Source organism: Oncorhynchus tshawytscha, linkage group LG08 (genome assembly GCF_018296145.1).
Source record: "Oncorhynchus tshawytscha isolate Ot180627B linkage group LG08, Otsh_v2.0, whole genome shotgun sequence".
Classification (NCBI taxonomy): Eukaryota; Metazoa; Chordata; class Actinopteri; order Salmoniformes; family Salmonidae; genus Oncorhynchus; species Oncorhynchus tshawytscha.
Genome location: NC_056436.1, coordinates 27,013,562 through 27,032,198, shown reverse-complemented (window position 1 = coordinate 27,032,198; position 18,637 = coordinate 27,013,562). Strand labels below are relative to the sequence as shown.

Below are 18,637 nucleotides of genomic sequence, written 5' to 3'. Positions count from 1 at the left end.
TGTGTGTGTGTGTTCTTCCTCCCAGGATGAGCTGGAGTGGGGCAAGGAGAACTGCATCCAGATCAAGAGGATCAGAGAGGTATAGAGATGAGCATCTCATGAAACACACACCAGTTGTCCCTAATTTCTGACCACCTGACCCCGACTCTGTGACCCCCAGGTGGCTGAGCTCTATGAGGACCTGAAGAAGAGGACGTCCCAGTTCAACATGCATGTGATTGAGAACCCGTTGCCCATGGACTACTCCAGCCTCCACAAGCAGAGATTCATCTTGCAGGTGAGACCGAGGCACATGCAAGCATTCTGGAGCTCTACACCTTACTTCCAACTTATCTCTATTCAATTGAGGGAAGGCTTAACTGAATAGAGTAAGCCTTCATTGAAATACATCACACGATTGGTGAGAAGAGAGCAGATTGATGATTGCACAGGTATGCCCATGGATTAATTAGCAAGTGTGGTAAAATTGCATTATTCAGCAGTGCTTATTGGCCATAGGGTAATAGGTGACTGACGTTCTGCACGTGGCTAATTAACAGTAAAGGAGGAAAAGCGACATGAGAACATTGTAAACATCAGATGTAAATTCTTGCTGTGCCCATAGAGGAAGCAATGTCAATTATATTGTGCTTACTGAATGAAATAGTGAGCTCTCCATTCAGACCAGCCTTACTGTTATCAACTACTTTATAATTATTGTTATGACACTAATTTCACCTTGTGTACCTAGCCCTTCTACACAGACTATCACTCTGGCCTTGTCTTTTTGATAGAATCTCATCTTTCTTTTTCTCAGGTGGTTATCGCTGGTGCCTACTACCCCAACTACTTTGCCCAAGGGGAAATGGATGAAGAGCTGGCCTCCAAAGACCTGTCCGGCCATGATCCCAAAACAACAGTGCTAGTATGATGCCTTTACCCCCGATTCATCAGAGTCCTATACATGAACCATGTTGTATCTTGTGAATGCTAGTCCACTGACCGTCTCTTTGACTGTTTGGTCTCAGGTGAGGAACCTGCCCCCCTATAGTTTCCTGTACTATAAGCAGCTGCAGTCCCTGTTCCGCCAGTGTGGCCAGGTCAAGTCCATAGCCTTTGATGGATCCCGGTAACAAACTAATAGATGAAACCTTGACTATATGTACCATAACTCATCATGTTTCATAGATAAATACTTCTTAGATGTTTTGACCTAAATGGTCTAACAGCATACCCATAGTTCATTGGTAAGATGAACATTTGTTTGTTCGTTCAGGGGGCATGTGGAGTTCTCCCGGATGACTACCCTGGGGTCGGGGGTGCTCCCTGAGGTGTCACTGGCCCTCCTCCTGGCCCACCAGAGGCATCCTCTGGACCTGTTTGTGCACCCCAGTGACGAAGTGGAGTCCCACGCTGGGAGCAGGACCATCTGCCACATGAGATACGCTCGGTAGAAAGCCTATACATCCTTCTCACGCTAATAATACTTTGCTAGGAGCTGTAGTTTTAACCCTTTCATATGCTACAAAATACAGTTTTCTGCATGGGTGAAGCATCTTACCCCAACTTCTCAAGATAAATGTGTTTTGCGGTCAGTTGATGTCTAGGTAATGCCAGCTCTGGCTCAGGGCCAGGTACCTCTTCAGGGGGGTGGAGGTGTCCTGTCAGTGGCTGTTTGGGGGAAGTGGGCCCTGCAGCCACCCACAGGCTGCACCCCTCCACACTTGGCCTTGATGTAACCTGATGTGCTGGCACTATGGTTAACACTCCACAGCCATCACACAGCCTCTTAGAGGGGAGATTTAGGCCAAGCTAGACCGCACCCCCCCTTTCTCCTCCTTACACACATTTAGAGACTGGGCTGTCATGAGAGTGAGTTACAGTTGGGTCAGTCTCATAGATTATTTGTGTCACTGATGCAGCTCAGTGACTGACTGTTACACTTGAACTGTGTTCCCCCTTGGAGGGATCCTCCAGGTTTTTTTCATCACTCATTCTATCCAGTTCTGTGGTTTGCAGGGTGAATGTGGACTTCCAGGACAACTCGGTCTACCCAGTGGGGGTGCTGAGCAGTACCATCGACCCAGACAAGCTGCCTTCCAACCCTGTCTTTGTGGTCAACATTACAGAAGTTAGTAATCAGGCTGAAACTCCTTTTTCAGTCACATTTCTTTGAGTTATTTGTGTAAATGAGTAATGTGGTGAAGATTATATCTAGAGTAACTGAGTTTAGGTGATCACATACCCTCCATGTTCGTTATGTACAGTTTAGGTGATCACATACCCTCCATGTTCGTTATGTACAGTTTAGGTGATCACATACCCTCCATGTTCGTTATGTACAGTCTACAGTGGAGGTGGTAACTGAGCATGCCCCCTTCATCTTGGCTCCCTAGGTGGTGGAGGTGGGCCACTTCTGGGGCTTCCAGGCAGGCGAGGCCAGCATGGAGAAGCAGCGCTATCTGACAGCTGAGATTAATTCTCGTGAGCTGTGTCCAGTTCCTGTCTCCCTCTACCCCAACCTACTGTGCCTGGCACCTTTCTCTGAGGGCGACAAGCAGAGCCTCTACTACCGTGCCAAGATCCTGCACGTCCGCGGCAGCTCTGTGGAGGTACAATCACATGCTCTCCAAGCTTACTGGCGAATACAATGACTCCCTTTCATACACTTAAATACAGGTTAATTATAGTTGCTGTTATAGTGGATGAACCATGTAAAGTATGTGTTTTGAATGTCCCAGGTGTTCTTTTTGGACTACGGAAACACCATCCTGGTGTCATGCAGCTGTCTGAGGGAGCTACCTGCTGATATCATGGCCCACCCATTGCAGGTACAGCTACAAAGTCTATATAGGAAACATACTGTATCTTCCTGATCCACCCTGTTTTGGCCACATCCTAACCAGATAAAATGTGCCTGTATTCTGGTGTGACTGTGTCCTACTCAGGCCCAGGAGTTTCGTATCTCGGGGATGCATCCATCAGCCCAGTTCATGATCCTGGGGGACCAGTGGAGCAGCCGCGCACGCAACCGCTTCATAACACTGGTGAACGGCCTCTCACTCATTGTCTCCCTGTTCTCTATCCTGCACGGCGTCATGCACGTTGAGCTGCTCATCAACACCGACACGGTCACCTCCAGTGTGGCTGATATCATGATACAGGAGGGACACGCCATTAAGACCGAAGAGAGCTTTGAGTCCAAGGTACCTTAAGAAACACAGACCAGCTTTCTGTCTTCACTGCAGAATCAACTGCCATGTATCTTTTTGGAGAGTTGTGCTAATGGGGAATTGTTCAATTGTGGTATTCTTGTAAGGCTTGGCTATAAACAAATATCATTCAGTGGGTCCTAGCTGTCCAGCAGTAGAAACACAGAGGCTATGGCCCTGACAGTGCTGTGTCGTTGTGTCTTGCAGCAGAGCCACGAGGTGCTGATGTCTCTGTATAAAGACTTGCAGGACGGAACCTTCACCCCCAACACTACCAGCAGCTCCTGGAAGACCAACAAGGAGAAAGAGAAGCAGCTCATCGACAGCCTGCTCCAGTCCTTCTCCAAGACCAGCCGGTCCTTTCTGAAGAGCAAGGCAAGAACACTGGCCAAACGGCAAACTCACATTTCCTAGGTTGTGTTCAATAGACTGCCTGTCTGGTTCAACCAGACGGTTTTAGTTCACCACAAGATGGCGTCATTGGCATTTTGGTAGCATGTGAGCTGGTGTAAATTTTGTTCTACAGTGTATTAGTGGGCCAGGGGCACACCTTCCTGTCAGGAATTCCTGGGATACATAGGTATCTGGTGATTTATTTTTTATTTATTTAATTAATTAATTGTTCCTGTTATTTAACACGTATAAGGGTCTTTCTATAAATAATGGGGCCAATGTGTAACATTGGGCAAAACATTTCTGAATGGTACTTAGAGGAATTAAAGTGAATATATGCAAATTAGCCCATATCTCCACCTATACAACAACATACAATGTCTGTATGACCCCTGCTTAAAGAATGTATGTCAAATTCAAGGACTTCCAGGGACTTTTTCAAGCACTTCATTGTAGTTTTCAAGGACCTCAATGTTATACAATTGTATAATTTTATATAATTGTACATATAGGGCCTAATATAGAACCAATATGCACAAAAAGCTTATTTCTCTCAAATTTTGCACACAAATTTGTTTACATCCCAGGTGTGGCATAACAAGAAGCTGATTAAACAGCATGATCATTACGCAGGTGCACCTTGTGCTGGGGACAATAAAAGCCCACTCAAATGTGTAGTTTTGTCACGCAACACAATGCCACAGATGTCTCAAGTTTCTAGGGATTGTGCAATTCGCAAGTTGACTGCAGGAATGTCCACCAGAGCTGTTGCTAGATAATTGAAAGTTAATTTCTCTACCATAAGCCCCCTCCAACGTTGGTTTTTAGATAATTTGGCATTATGTCCAACCGACCTCTCAACCGCAGACCATGTGTAACCACGCCAGCCCAGGACCTCTACATCTGGCATCTTCACCTGCGGAATCGTGGCGGGGGGGTATTTCTATCTGTAATAAAGCCCTTTTGTGGGGAAAAACAAATTGATTGACTGGGCCTGGTTCCCCATTTTGGGTTTGTATGCCCTTGAACTGTTTTCACACCGTGTAACATAAGGAGACACAATGTTACACTGCATTTCTGAGATCTATACAAAAAACTGTCCAACAGCTAGATCCAGGATTTGTACACTGTTCAAGTTCAATGTCTCATTTAATTGATTGATGCTTAATATATGATAAAAACAACTTACAATACCATAAATGCAAAGACATCACATGATGTTGGACAAACCCAACTAGATGCCAATCATGATAGTGTTAAACACAGTTTTTAAATCAATTTGTGAATTTTATTGTGAAAAAGTAAGTATACCCTTTGGAAAGTGTCTTTTAATTAATTTTTTACGTATCTGGACACATGGATATTTTTGCAAAATTCCAACCACATTCATTGATAAAGGTAACTCAATTTAACACATCACACACACTGTTTTTAAAATGTTATGCAATTAAAATAAACAAATGCAATTTCCTTATGCAGAAAAAAAGTGTACACCCTTTACCATCACCTAAAATTAGGATCAGGTGCACCAAAACAGGTGCAAATGATTAGGAAATCATTAGAGTACCTTGCGAGGGTCCAGCCTTCCATAAAGTTTCGAAACATTGTCTGCTTTGGCAAATTCTTATTTACAATGACGCCCTACCCCGGGCTAAACCCTAACCCGGATGACGCTGGGCCAATTGTGCTCCGCCTTAACCATATGGGTGTGTGGTAACACGTCATGCAAAGATCAAAATACCTCAGAGGCCCTCAGACGAAAGATTATTGATGCCCGTGAGTCTGGGAGGGGTTACAAATCCATTTCCAAGCAATTCGAAGTACATCGTTCCACTGTCCGACGGATCATCTACAAATGGAGAAAATTCCAGACCACTGGCAATCAGGTCATCGAACCAAATTCAGCCCAAGATCTGACCGAAAGATCAGAAGTCTCTAAGAACCCCAGGGTAACATCAAGGGATCTACAGGCCTCTCTTGCCACAATCAATATCGAAGTGCATGAGTCAACTGTCAGACTGCACATACTTGGCCTACGTGGGAGGTCAGGAAGGAAGAAGCCTCTAATCTCAAAAAAATTATATCAAGACACGACTGACGTTTGCCAGACAACACCTGGGTAAAGACCAAAACTACTGGAACAATGTGCTCTGGACAGATGAGTCAAAGGTGGAGTTTGGCTGCAATGCCAGGCGAAAATGAAACGGCCTTTGAACAGAAGAACCTCATACTGACTGTAAAGCATGGTTGGTGTTATTGTTTGTGGCTGCTTTGCTGCCTGAGGGACAGCTTGCCTTCATTTAGTCAACCATGAATTCCATATTGTACCAGAGAATTCTTGAGGAGAATGTGAGGCCATCTGTCAAAAAGCTGAAGCTGAACCAAACATGGATCTTGCAACAGGACAATGATCCATAACACACAAGCAAAGCTACAACAGAATGGAGCAAAAAGAAAAAATGGTTATGGAATGGCCGAGTCAAAGCCAAGATCTCAATCCTGTCAATGCTGTGGGGGGACTTGATACGGGTTGTGCATGCAAGAAATCCCTCCAACATGACACAGTTGAAGCAGTACCTTTTTAAAAGAAGAGTGGGAGAAAAAAAATCCTCCCAGTCGATATAAGAGACTGATAGGCAGTTAAAAGAAACGACTACATTAAGATATTTCAGCCAAAGGGGGCAACGCCAGCTATTGAAGCTAGGGGTGTACTTATTTTTCCGCACTATGGAATTCCATTTCTGTTCCTTTTAAAAAAAAATTTTTTTATTCTTTTTTTTATGATAAAATGATTGCAAATTATAGTCTTTCAGTTTAATTTGTTATATTAGGTTACCTTTATCTCTCAATAATGTTGAAGTGAACATTACATTATCCATCTGTCCAAATATTTACAAAAAAATAAAAATAATTTCCACTTTTTCACATGACTGTAGTTATGAACCCCCCCTTAATGTAATGGCAGGGGGGGTTCTGATTATTATCAGACTTATCAACAGCTGTAACAAGGTGTTCAGTGTAGGAAATACTAACTGGTGTCCTAGTTTATAGAAAGACTCCGAACATAAATGTGTATGAATGTTAGTGGCTACAGAATGCCCATTTTGAGTCTTACTGCTGATTTGTAAGTAAGTGTTGCTGATGCTGTTCCCAACAGATTCCTGTGCATGGCCCATCCAGCCCTCACAAAGTCAGCTTCCACAGCTTTTGCAATGGTCACTTTTGAATGCTGGCGGTGCTTTCACTCTAGTGGTAGCATGAGACGGAGTCTACAACCCACACAAGTGGCTCAGGTAGTGCAGCTCATCCAGAATGGCACATCAATGCGAGCTGTGGCAAGGTTTGCTGTGTCTGTCAGCGTAGTGTCCAGAGCATGGAGGCGCTACCAGGAGACAGGCCAGTACATCAGGAGATGTGGAGGAGGCCATAGGAGGGCAACAACCCAGCAGCAGGACCGCTACCTCTGCCTTTCTGCGAGGAGGAGTAGGAGGAGCACTGCCAGAGCCCTGCAAAATGACCTCCAGCAGGCCACAAATGTGCATGTGTCTGCTCAAACGGTCAGAAACAGACTCCATGAGGGTGGTATGAGGGCCCGACGTCCACAGGTGGGGGTTGTGCTTACAGCCCAACACCGTGCAGGACGTTTGACATTTGCCAGAGAACACCAAGATTGGCAAATTTGCCACTGGCGCCCTGTGCTCTTCACAGATGAAAGCAGGTTCACGCTGAGCACGTGACAGACGTGACAGAGTCTGGAGACGCCGTGGAGAACGTTCTGCTGCCTGCAACATCCTCCAGCATGACCGGCTTGGCGGTGGATCAGTCATGGGAGTGGGGTGGCATTTCTTTGGGGGGCCGCACAGCACTCCATGTGCTCGCCAGAGGTAGCCTGACTGCCATTAGGTCCTCAGACCCCTTGTGAGACCATATGCTGGTGCAGTTGGCCCTGGGTTCCTCCTAATGCAAGACAATGCTAGACCTCATGTGGCTGGAGTGTGTGAGCAGTTCCTGCAAGAGGAAGGCATTGATGCTATGGACTGGCCTACCCGTTCCCCAGACCTGAATCCAATTGATCACATCTGGGACATCATGTCTCGCTCCATCCACCAACGCCACGTTGCACCACAGACTGTTCAGGAGTTGGCGGATGCTTTAGTCCAGGTCTGGGAGGAGATCCCTCAGGAGACCATCCGCCACCTCATCAGGAGCATGCCCAGGCGTTGTAGGGAGGTCATATAGGCACTTGGAGGCCACAGACACTACTGAGCCTCATTTTGACTTGTTTCAAGGACATTACATCAAAGTTGAATCAGCCTGTAGTGTGGTTTTCCACTTTAATTTTGAGTGTGACTCCAAATCCAGACCTCCCATGGGTTGATAAATTTGATTTCCATTAATTTTTGTGATTTTGTTGTCAGCACATTCAACTATGTAAAGAAAAAAGTATTTCATAAAAATATTTAATTCATTCAGATCTAGGATGTTATTTTAGTGTTCCCTTTATTTTTTTGAGCAGTGTATATACACACACACACACACCACACACACAGAGAGCGTTTGGATACACTTACTCATTCTAGGGTTTTTATTTTTTACTGTTTTCTACTGTAGAATAATAGTGAAGACATCAAAACTATGAAATAACACATTTGGAATCATGTAGTAACCAAAAGTGTTAAACAAATCAAAATATATTTTGAGATTCTTCAAAGTAACCACCCTTTGCCTTAATGACAGCTTTGCACACTCTTAGCATTCTCTCAACCAGCTTCATGAGGTAGTCACCTCGAATGCATTTCAATTAACAGTTCTGCCTTGTTGAAAGTTAATTTGTGGAATTTCTTTCCTTAATACGTTTGAGCCAATAATTTGTGTTGCGAAAAGGTAGGGGTGGAATACAGAAGATAGCCCTATTTGGTAAAATACCAAATCTATATTATAGCAAGAACAGCTCAAATAAGCAAAGAGAAATTACTGTCCATCGTTACTTTGACTGACCTTCATGCCTTAATGTGGAAAATGTCAAGTGCAGTCACAAAAACCATCAAGCACTATGATGAAACTGGCTTTCATGAGGTTCGCCACAGGAAAGGAGGACCAAGAGTTACCTCTGCTGCAGAGAATAAGTTCATAAGCGTTAACTGCACTGCAGATAGCAGCCCAAATAAATGCTCATGGTCTGACAAACACGGCTCTAGCTCTGCCACCCTTCACTGCAGATGGGATGTCTCATGGTCTGACCTGCACGGCTCTAGCTCTGCCACCCTTCACTGCAGATGGGATGTCTCATGGTCTGACCTGCACGGCTCTAGCTCTGCCACCCTTCACTGCAGATGGGATGTCTCATGGTCTGACCTGCACGGCTCTAGCTCTGCCACCCTTCACTGCAGATGGGATGCCTCAAGGTCTGACAAACACGGCTCTAGCTCTGCCACCCTTCACTGCAGATGGGCTGTCTCATGCTCTGACCTACACGGCTCTAGCTCTGCCACCCTTCACTGCAGATGGGATGTCTCATGCTCTGACAAACACGGCTCTAGCTCTGCCACCCTTCACTGCAGATGGGCTGTCTCATGCTCTGACCTACACGGCTCTAGCTCTGCCACCCTTCACTGCAGATGGGATGTCTCATGGTCTGACAAACACGGCTCTAGCTCTGCCACCCTTCACTGCAGATGCGGAAGTGCGACATCGGTGGATAGAGACGCAGCCTCATGCGAAAAAAAAAAACATCTCTAGCTTAAACTGACAGCTTTTATTTTTTTGCTTATTATATTTCCACACATACTCTAGGGGGCTAAGTGATAACATAAATAATGTTGCAATATTCACTTGAAATCATGCATTAAGTTCTACTGGTCTGTAATGTATCCTTGCCTGTTCTCTGCAGCACCAACGAGGAGAGGACCAGCTACACTGGTGCCCTCTGTGGTCTGGGGTGGAACATCCAGTCTCAGGAGGCTGTCCTTCCTGAACATGACACAGAGCTCGCCTTTGATGTCAAATTCGGTGTAGAGGACATCACAGAGGTAGCTAACACCCTTGTAGTTCCTGCGTCAGTCAATTCAAATCAATATTTAGCATAAAACATGAGTGTCAACTTTCCACACATAACCAGTGTTTTTTTGTTTGTTGGATCAGATCAATGCGCTGCGTGGTGCCATCAACCGTCTGGTGTGTGAGGGGCCCAACGGTCCTCTGCACCTGGGGCCTGACAGGATCAACAGCCTGCAGGAGGACTGCCGCAAACGCCTCGTCAGGTTATTTACTAAGTCACCCCCTCGGGAAGACCTTGTTCCTGTGTACTATGAGGAACCAAATAAATGGAACCAGGTATGGCTTGAATTCATGGTGTAATGTTAGTTTTCTCCACTTCAATCAAATCAGTCCTGACTTTAAATAGAAAGTAAGGCCCATACTTAACTATAATTTCTAGTGTTCAGTGTATATTGAGCGTGTATGTGGGACTATTTTGTGTGCGTGGTGTTTGTGCAGGTGGATCCCAGTCAGAAGATGGAGATTGTCCAGAAGGAAGATGGAAAGAACAAAGGGTCCCTTTCCAGCTACACCCCGTCACACTGCTCAACATGTGAGGCCATTCTAAAGCAGCAACCAGAAGCACAGCATGCTGCTGTTTTCACCTTGACTCCCCTTATTTATGTTTTACAAGATTTTCTTCTTCTGGAACCCACAGGGAGGACATTCTCGTTTGATAATTGTGGTATATATTTGGATCATTTTGCACATGGTCCTGCCATGCTTCTCATGTCCTGGGTTTTTCTTTTTATTCAGCTTTGCTATTGCTGTTAGGTGTTTGGAAAGTATAACTACACTATACTTATGGGATATAAATCATTGATATTCAAGGAATGGAACTCCTTTTCTTTTGTATAAATGAATCTGACTTAGTCACGGTATGGTGCTAGCTTTAGTTCAGTGACCTGACAGCCAAGTTAAATTTGTCACCTCAGCATACTCGCATGCAAGCACACACATAACAGGAAAGGTATTTAACTTTCTATGAACAAAGATATTTCAAGTCACTTTGGATATTTATCTAGTCTTGTATGCACTCTGTACCATTACGAAACATAACATCTCGTATGTCCTAATATTTCTAACTCCAGACGAGACTGCCCTTGTCAAAACATTTTGTCTTGGACCCTATTTTCAGTAATGCATCTGAAAAATGATAACATTATACATCAAGGAACATTTATTTGTCTTATTCTGTAATTAAATACATACTGTAAGTGCAAATAGTTAGACCAGGGTCTAAGAACTACATTGAGTATAGGTGAACATTGTACAAAGTTGGACAGTTAATTCAAACAAGCCAAATATCATCAGATAATCCTTGTCTTCATAGTAGTTGAACAACAGTACCTAAAACATGATATTGTGTGTAGTTATATAGTTATGCAAAAAAAACCTACTATTACATCAAATTATTTTGTGCTTGAAAACACAAAGGAAATCATTTAGAAATGTATATATATTGACTATATATACTGAGAGAAGCCCCACCAGCTAACTCAGAAACATGAAGCAGTATTTAACATTGGCAGCAGAGCATTTCTGTAGGCATATCGCTTTTTTGTGCCAAACCTTAGTTTGTTGTAAGCACTGAAGGAAAATAAAAACTAGTGTGAGAACTGCACGAAAGATACAAAATAATATTTACTCAAGGCTTGACTTCATGCGCTTAATAACAAGCAACACAAAATAAAAATACATTTTCTTCCAAATTGTGTACTTGTCTACCTAGACTTATCTTGAACATGGGTGATTTACTGTGTGTGTTAACCATTCTAGACAGTTTTGGGGTCAAGGCTTCTCCAGTGGTTGGTTTTAGAGAACACCTTCTAGATGACAGTACTACCCCCAGATAATGACAAGGCTATCCAACAATGATCAAGCTGTCTGCCACTGAGTCTGAGCTGGGCTCCACTGTTAGCAAGACGCAGGTCTACTCTTCCTTTCGCTTGGCCCCGGGGATCTTCGCCTGAATCCTGTCGAGACAACATGGAGGTCACCACTCTGATACAGTGTTAAACTTTTCTAGTTTGTATCAAGATGAAAACCTTTCCAATCTATTTTATAGTGGGATGTTCCAGGGACTAGTGTGTTTATTCTTGAGTAAAAAAGGTCATTAACTACTACTCACTTCCCCACCACAGAGTTCACTTGGGTCCGTATTAGTCCCACATATTGGTCAATCTGTGCCTGAGGGTGAAGAGAGGGAAAAACAACAATTACATAAAATAAATATTCTTTATCCCATTACTCAACAATATGAAAGTAGAAATAATTAAACGCAACAGACTTTCTATAAATCTAATGGGTAGAACAAACCTCTTCAGAATAGCATGACTGCCCGAGTTTATACTTCTCTGTAATACCAACTACCCCACCGAAGACATTATTTTAAAAAAGTATACTGTCATAAGACTATATGGGAAAATAAAACTGGGAATGTTGGGAATGTTTTAGATCTTCCGAAGTCTGAGGGTGGTTTTAACCTTCCAGACTTGGACTTGTATCAACTCACCACCCAGGGCTTTTACTTGTGACATATTGTTAAATGCACTAAAGAGGAACAATGGGTACATATTGAAGATGCACATTTATGGCCCCAAAATATGTGTTTTTTTTAAAGGATTAAGCTAAGAACATTCAACTTCATAGTTAACACTATAACAGCAAAAAAAATGTAATGTATTCTACAAGAACCAATGTCACTCCCTAAAAACACAACCCTATGAAACAATCCTTGGATATCTTTCAGAATTAACTATTGGAACCTAGACTTAAAAATAACTGATATTGGCATAATTGGAGGGAATGTTGGAACATAACTAATAAAATTAGCATACAGTTTAACTAAACTGTATGCTTAATCCAGTATATTAATATATACACAATTTATTACACAAGACAAAATTCACAAATTCTACACCACAATAGCAGTCATGTGTAAGTGTAAAATTAACAATGACTATAACATTTCCAGAAGGCATGGATTATTAAATGTAAAAGTTATGGCCAGAGTTAGGTGGCTGTCAGAAGTATTACAATGTACATTTATTTACTTTTAATCCGTCTGCATATTTCAAGACATGGCAAATGAGGCTGCAGTGAGATACCTCATGGTTGGATGATACTTTTCTTGTCAATCCTTTTGAAAAACTGAACTGGAAATCAACCAATCCTCCATGGTTAACACAATGGAAAGGTCAAATGTTTTATTATCGAAATGTTTGAAGAGCCCGGGTGACAGAGAGAATCAAAATGGTACAGTTTGAGGACATATGGCGGAGAGTGTGCGGGTGCTGCAGATGTGCGTGTGAGTCTGGGCACGTGTGATGTTGACTATGACTATGTTTGTATGTGTGTGTTTTGTATCGTAAAAAAATAATCATACAAAAAAAATGTACATGTACAGTACATGTGTTCTAGAGAGTGAGGGGAAGTTCTTACCTGGTTTTTCTCATAGACAATGGGCATGCTGAACATGGACACCACGGCTGTAGGGGGAAGAGAGTGAGCGCGTGTTGGAGCAGTTAGACCTGGAGTGTCCCCCTGGGAATATTCTCATGTACACAATGTGTAAACCAAGCCCCAGCTCAGAGACTTAACAAAAATATGAGATCTGTTATGTCTTCAGTTGTGAATGAATCCTTTGAACAAGGCCCTTACTGAATTGACCTTTTTTTTAGGATGCAACTAATCCTAATCTTGGAAATCGATTGTTTTTGCTCAAAAGGGCAGAGCAATCAATAATCCACTGTGATACAGAATTGATACAGATTTCAGTAAAACTCTTACTGGTTCCATGAAGAACCATATGTGATGAGGCAACCATTAGGCTGTCTGAGTTGCTCTTGTCAGGTCATGTTTCCCTGCTCCACAGCGTGTGTTCTCACTGTGTTGGGTTAACCATTGACAGACACTGGGGTACTGTGATGCTTGCTTATTACAGCCCACTCCCCTGATTATAGTACATACTCCGATTGGCTCTGTGATGGTGTAAATGGAGGTTTCAATATGATTCATTATATTACATTTTATAAAATGTTAGACAGCTGAGACAAAATACAATATGAGCTGTGTGTCAGGCTGAACATTGTGTGCAGTAGAGAGGTGCAGAGCTGAGTATAACAGCTACAGTAGCCAGTCGTAGAATGATCCTCACCAAGAATAAGCAGAGTCAGGCCATTGAAGAGAGCGCCCACATAGGTCAGCAGCCACATCAGGACAGCAAACTGCAACACAGGGTAAAAACATTTAACTAGTGGCACTGCGTAAACAAATCCACTCCCACAATTTATGGTATGTGTATATGACATTTGACTGAAGGTATGTCATAATAAAATGATTTGATGTTTTAAGTGTAACTTAATGTTTGACAGCAGGAATAGTACTGAGATGACATATGTTAAAGAATGTAGTGTTGGTAAGATGGTTGTGTCCACCATGTCATTATTATTATGTTTTTTACCCCCAATTTCGTGATATCCAATTGCGATCCAATTACGATAACCGGCCGCCCTATGGGACTCCCGGTCACGGCCAGTTATGACACAGCCTGGGATCGAACCCGGGTCTGTAGTGACACCTCAAGCACTGCCATGTAATGCCTTAGACCGCTGCGCCACTTGGGAGACAATGTCATTATTTTAAGCCCAGAGGCGAGAGTGAGGCTGACCTTCAGTGAGTCGATGAGGTCCTGGACCAGGAACAGCCTACGGAGCTCCTTCATACAGGTGTTGGCGTAGAGCAGAGCCTTGTCAGCATATTTACCGATCTGATCCTGGGACAGGGAGATCTCCACCTCCAGATAAGATCTGTAGGGAAGAAGTACAACAGACTATTAGTGTCCAGGCTAAAGTGGCATTGCAAAAAAGATGAGTGAATGTTTAAATGTCAGATTATTTCATGTGCTGAGTAAACACAGATCCTGTATCCTCTCTAACTCACTTGAATGGGTGCCCTTCATCGGTCTTCTGCACGGCCTGAAGCACAGACTTGTAGATCCTGAAGCTGATGCTGGCAGAGAGGGCGGCCAGGGTTAAGTAGGCTCCCACACTGACCACACTGAACTGGGTCAGAGAGAAGAGCAGCAGGAGCACACTGCCAAGCACAGCTCCAGACTGCTTCACGTTCCTCCAGTAGAGCAGGTCAATGGCTGGGGGGAGGACAGAGACAGGAGAGCAGAGTTAGGATCCAGTGTTAGACCCAGCATTACACACTACAGCAGGGATCTCCAACTGGCGGGCCGAATTTGGCCCCCCAACTATTTGGGTGGGGGACATAAGACTAAAAACACATCAGTTCCAAGTGATTTTATTCTTGGAAATCTGTTCCAAAGTATTCCCACGCATAATAGAAAGAGATGTGATCGTACACAAATGTAAACAAGGTTTTAAATGTTTGTTTTAGTCAAATATCTGTTTGGGCTTCTTGCGGTCAGTTTGCAGTCTACAAATTATGTTCTGGCCCCCTGATTATTCGCTCAAGAAATAAAATCGTCCAGAAGCTGAATCTAATTGATGATCCCTGCACGACATGATTACAGAGACCGTATGATGACCCATCTGTGGGGTGACTGGGGTCACCCCAACATGACACAGTATGACCCAACCGTAGGGTCACCCCAACATGACACAGTATGACCCAACCGTAGGGTCACCCCAACATGACACAGTATGACCCAACCGTAGGGTCAACTCAACATGACACAGTATGACCCAACCGTAGGGTCAACTCAACATGACACAGTATGACCCAACCGTAGGGTCAACTCAACATGACACAGTTTGACCCAACCGTAGAGTCAACTCAACATGACACAGTATGACCCAACCGTAGGGTCACCCCAACATGACACAGTATGACCCAACCGTAGGTTCACCTCAACATGACACAGTATGACCCAACCGTAGGGTCACCCCAACATGACTAACCGTAGGGTCACCACAACATGACTAACCGTAGGGTCACCCCAACATGACTAACCGTAGGGTCACCCCAACATGACCCAACTGTAGGGTCACCACACGTCCACGTTGTGATATCCTTTACAGCAGTAATCCCAGGGTAACCCAGGCAGTTAGGTCAGATAACCTCAGAGGCCCCTGACGTGTGGGATTTTGTTCCAACCTATGTTTTATTGCGTTTGATTGAGCTGTCGATTAAACGGAGGAGTGAATGTGCCAAAGTGAAAACCTTTCTATCCGGCTTCTTTTCGCATATATATATATATATATATATATATATATATATATATATATATACACACACACGTAGTCTGCTGTTGTGAGGCCGTACTATATATATACTACCGTTCAAAAGCACGTTTTTTTGTGCATTAAAATAACATCAAATCTATCAGAAATCCTGAAAGCATTTCACTGTAAGGTCTACACCTCTTGTATTCGGCGCATGTGACTAATACAATTTTATTTTATCTGATCTATGGATTTCACATTACTGGGAATACAAATATGAATCTGTTGGTCACAGATAACTTAAAAAGTAGAGGCATGGATCAGAAAACCAGTCCGTGTCTGGTGTGACCATTTGCCTCATGCAGCGCAAGATCTCCTTTGCATAGAGTTGATCAGGCTGTTGACTGTGGCCAGTGGAATGTTGTCCCACTCTTCAATGGCTGTGCAAAGTTGCTGAATACTGGCGGGGACTGGAACACGCTGTTATATGCGTCGATGCAAAGCATCCCAAACATGCTCAATGGGTGACATGTCTGGTGAGTATGCAGGCCATGGAAGAACTGGGACATTTTTAGCTTCCAATAATTGTGTACAGACCCTTTTGAAAACATGCTAAAACATGAGGTGATGGCAGCAGATGAATGGCATGACAATATGCCTCAGGATCTCATCAACGTATCTCAATGCATTCAAATTGTGTTCGTTGTTTATAGCTTATGCCTGCCCATACCATAACCACACCGCTACCATGGGGCACTCTGTTCACAACGTTGACATCAGCAAACCGTTGCCCACACGACGCCATCTGCCTGGGTACAGCTGAAACCGGGATTCGTCCATGAAGAACACACTTCAGTGTGCCAGTGGCCCTCGACGGTGAGCAGTTGCCCACTGATGTCGGTTACGACGCCAAACTGCAGTCAAGTCAAGTCCCTAGTGAGGACGACGAGCACTCAGATGAGCTTCCCTGAGGTTACTGACAGTTTGTGCAGAAATTGATGTGCAAGATGTGCAAACCCACAGTTTTATCAGCTGTCTGGGTGGCTGGTCTCAGACGATATCGCAGGTGAAGAAGCCGAATGTGGAGGTCCTGGGTTGGCGTGGTTACACGTAGTCTGCTGTTGTGAGGCCGTTTGGATGTACTGCCACATTCTCTAAAACGAGGTGGCTTATGTTAGAGAAATTAACCTTCAATTCTCTGGTAACAGGTCTGGTGGACATTTCTGCAGTGAGTACGTCATTTGCACGCTCCCTTGTGTGACAAACCTGCACATTTTACAGTGGCCTTTTATTGTCTCAGCACAAGGTGCACCTGTGTAATGATCATGCTGTTTAATCAGCTTCTTGATATGCCTCACCTGTCAGGTAGATGGATTATCTTGACAAAGGGGAAATGCTCACTTACAGGGATGCAAACAAGTTTGTGCACAACATTTGAGAGAAATAAGCTTTTTGTGCAAATGGAACATTTATTTTCTTTCAGCTCATGAAACATGGGACCAACACTTTACATTTAACTAGGCAAGTCAGTTAAGAACACATTCTTATTTACAATGACGGCCTAGGAACAGTGGGTTAACTGCCTTGTTCAGGGGCAAAACGACAGATTTGTACCTTGTCAGCTCTGGGATTCGATCTAGAAACCTTTTGGTTACTGGCCCAACGCTCTAACCACCAGGCTACCTGCCATGTTCAGTATACATCCAATTCAATGGTGTCTTAAAAGACTGGCGCCATGTCTTGCTATTTATGGTTTTTGGGCATAAGACTCAGTATGTTTTCAGCCCCCAACAAAGACGGCAGAGGTTTGTCACCCCTGGATTAGGCCTGAGTCAGTGTACCGTTCCAGCTCAGCTCAAGTGACCCCCACAGCCCTCTCCTGTGTTGGCTGGAAACACAGGCTTGTTTCCATGAGAAAAGTGTCTGGTTCACCCACAGTTGTGAGCCAGCTCCTCCACATCCAGTGACTGTGGCTCAGTGTACATTCATGTATTTCAATGTTCAACTGTTGATGTGACACCTGCAAGCCCTCTGTTTTATGAGGAGGAGGAGACAAAGCCTGTTCCAAAGAGTTTGTGCTCCTGTTCCATAGAGGAGTGAAAAACGGCTGCGTGCTCTGGGTGTCTTCTCCTTCCTCCCTAAGCCCTCGTGTCTGCCCATCCGCCTTCCTGCTCTAATTTTAGCTGTGGAGCTGTGAGCGGCACAGAGATGATGGCCATCTTGATTTCTAACAGGCATCTATGGATGCCAAAAAGGTGTTCTAAAACTGGGTGCTGAAAGGACTCTAATTTTACCACCACTGACCCTCTCACTTTGTGAGGGGCGGGTGCACATTTTGCCATACCCCCATAATCATCTGCCCAAATCACCAATACTGAGCTTCCCTTCTCAATAACCAATACGGACTAACCTCTTTCCCTGTAATCAATAACTACTCAATAAGGCTGGATATCTGACTGAGTGCCACTCCCTATAAACCCACTGTCACTAGTCAGAAACTCACTATGATTTGCCATTTATCTACTGTATTGCTTAAAATGGAGATGCAAATAAATAATAATTCACACACGCACCAAGCGAAGCAGCCGTAAAACAGACAGGCAGGACAGCAATGCCAGAGAGACTTGACATACAGCAGCATATGTGCATTGTGATCTGATCTACAGATTGCACAAAGAGAGAAAAGCTTTAGCTAGTGCAGTAGAAGCGTGTGTACTGACCTGCGGCTCCCATGGCTGAACAGGGATAGAGGCAGCTGCTTTATCCACAGACAAAAGGAGAGCATGAAGGGGGAGTGGCCACAAGCACACAGGCTAGTCATTG

The 18,637-nt window shown here is 44.0% G+C and overlaps 1 protein-coding gene and 1 pseudogene across 3 annotated transcripts in view; one reads left to right on the top strand and one right to left on the bottom strand.

The window, feature by feature from the left end:
- The window catches only part of LOC112255767, a 29,513-nt pseudogene extending 18,416 nt beyond the window's left edge, over positions 1-11,097 (top strand).
- LOC112256757 (reticulon-1-A) overlaps positions 10,785-18,637 on the bottom strand; it is a 43,914-nt gene continuing 36,061 nt past the window's right edge. For 2 of the 3 annotated variants that reach the window (XM_024430227.2, XM_024430228.2), the window contains 6 exons: positions 14,565-14,772; positions 14,293-14,431; positions 13,780-13,849; positions 13,065-13,111; positions 11,752-11,810; positions 10,785-11,596 (listed from right to left, as the gene is read on the bottom strand). In XM_024430227.2, coding sequence (XP_024285995.1) covers positions 11,554-11,596; positions 11,752-11,810; positions 13,065-13,111; positions 13,780-13,849; positions 14,293-14,431; positions 14,565-14,772 — 566 coding nt within the window. In that variant the 3' untranslated portion in view covers positions 10,785-11,553. Of the gene's footprint in view, positions 11,597-11,751; positions 11,811-13,064; positions 13,112-13,779; positions 13,850-14,292; positions 14,432-14,564; positions 14,773-18,534; positions 18,603-18,637 lie in introns of those variants that run through there. The other variant, XM_024430229.2, reaches the window with a different exon arrangement.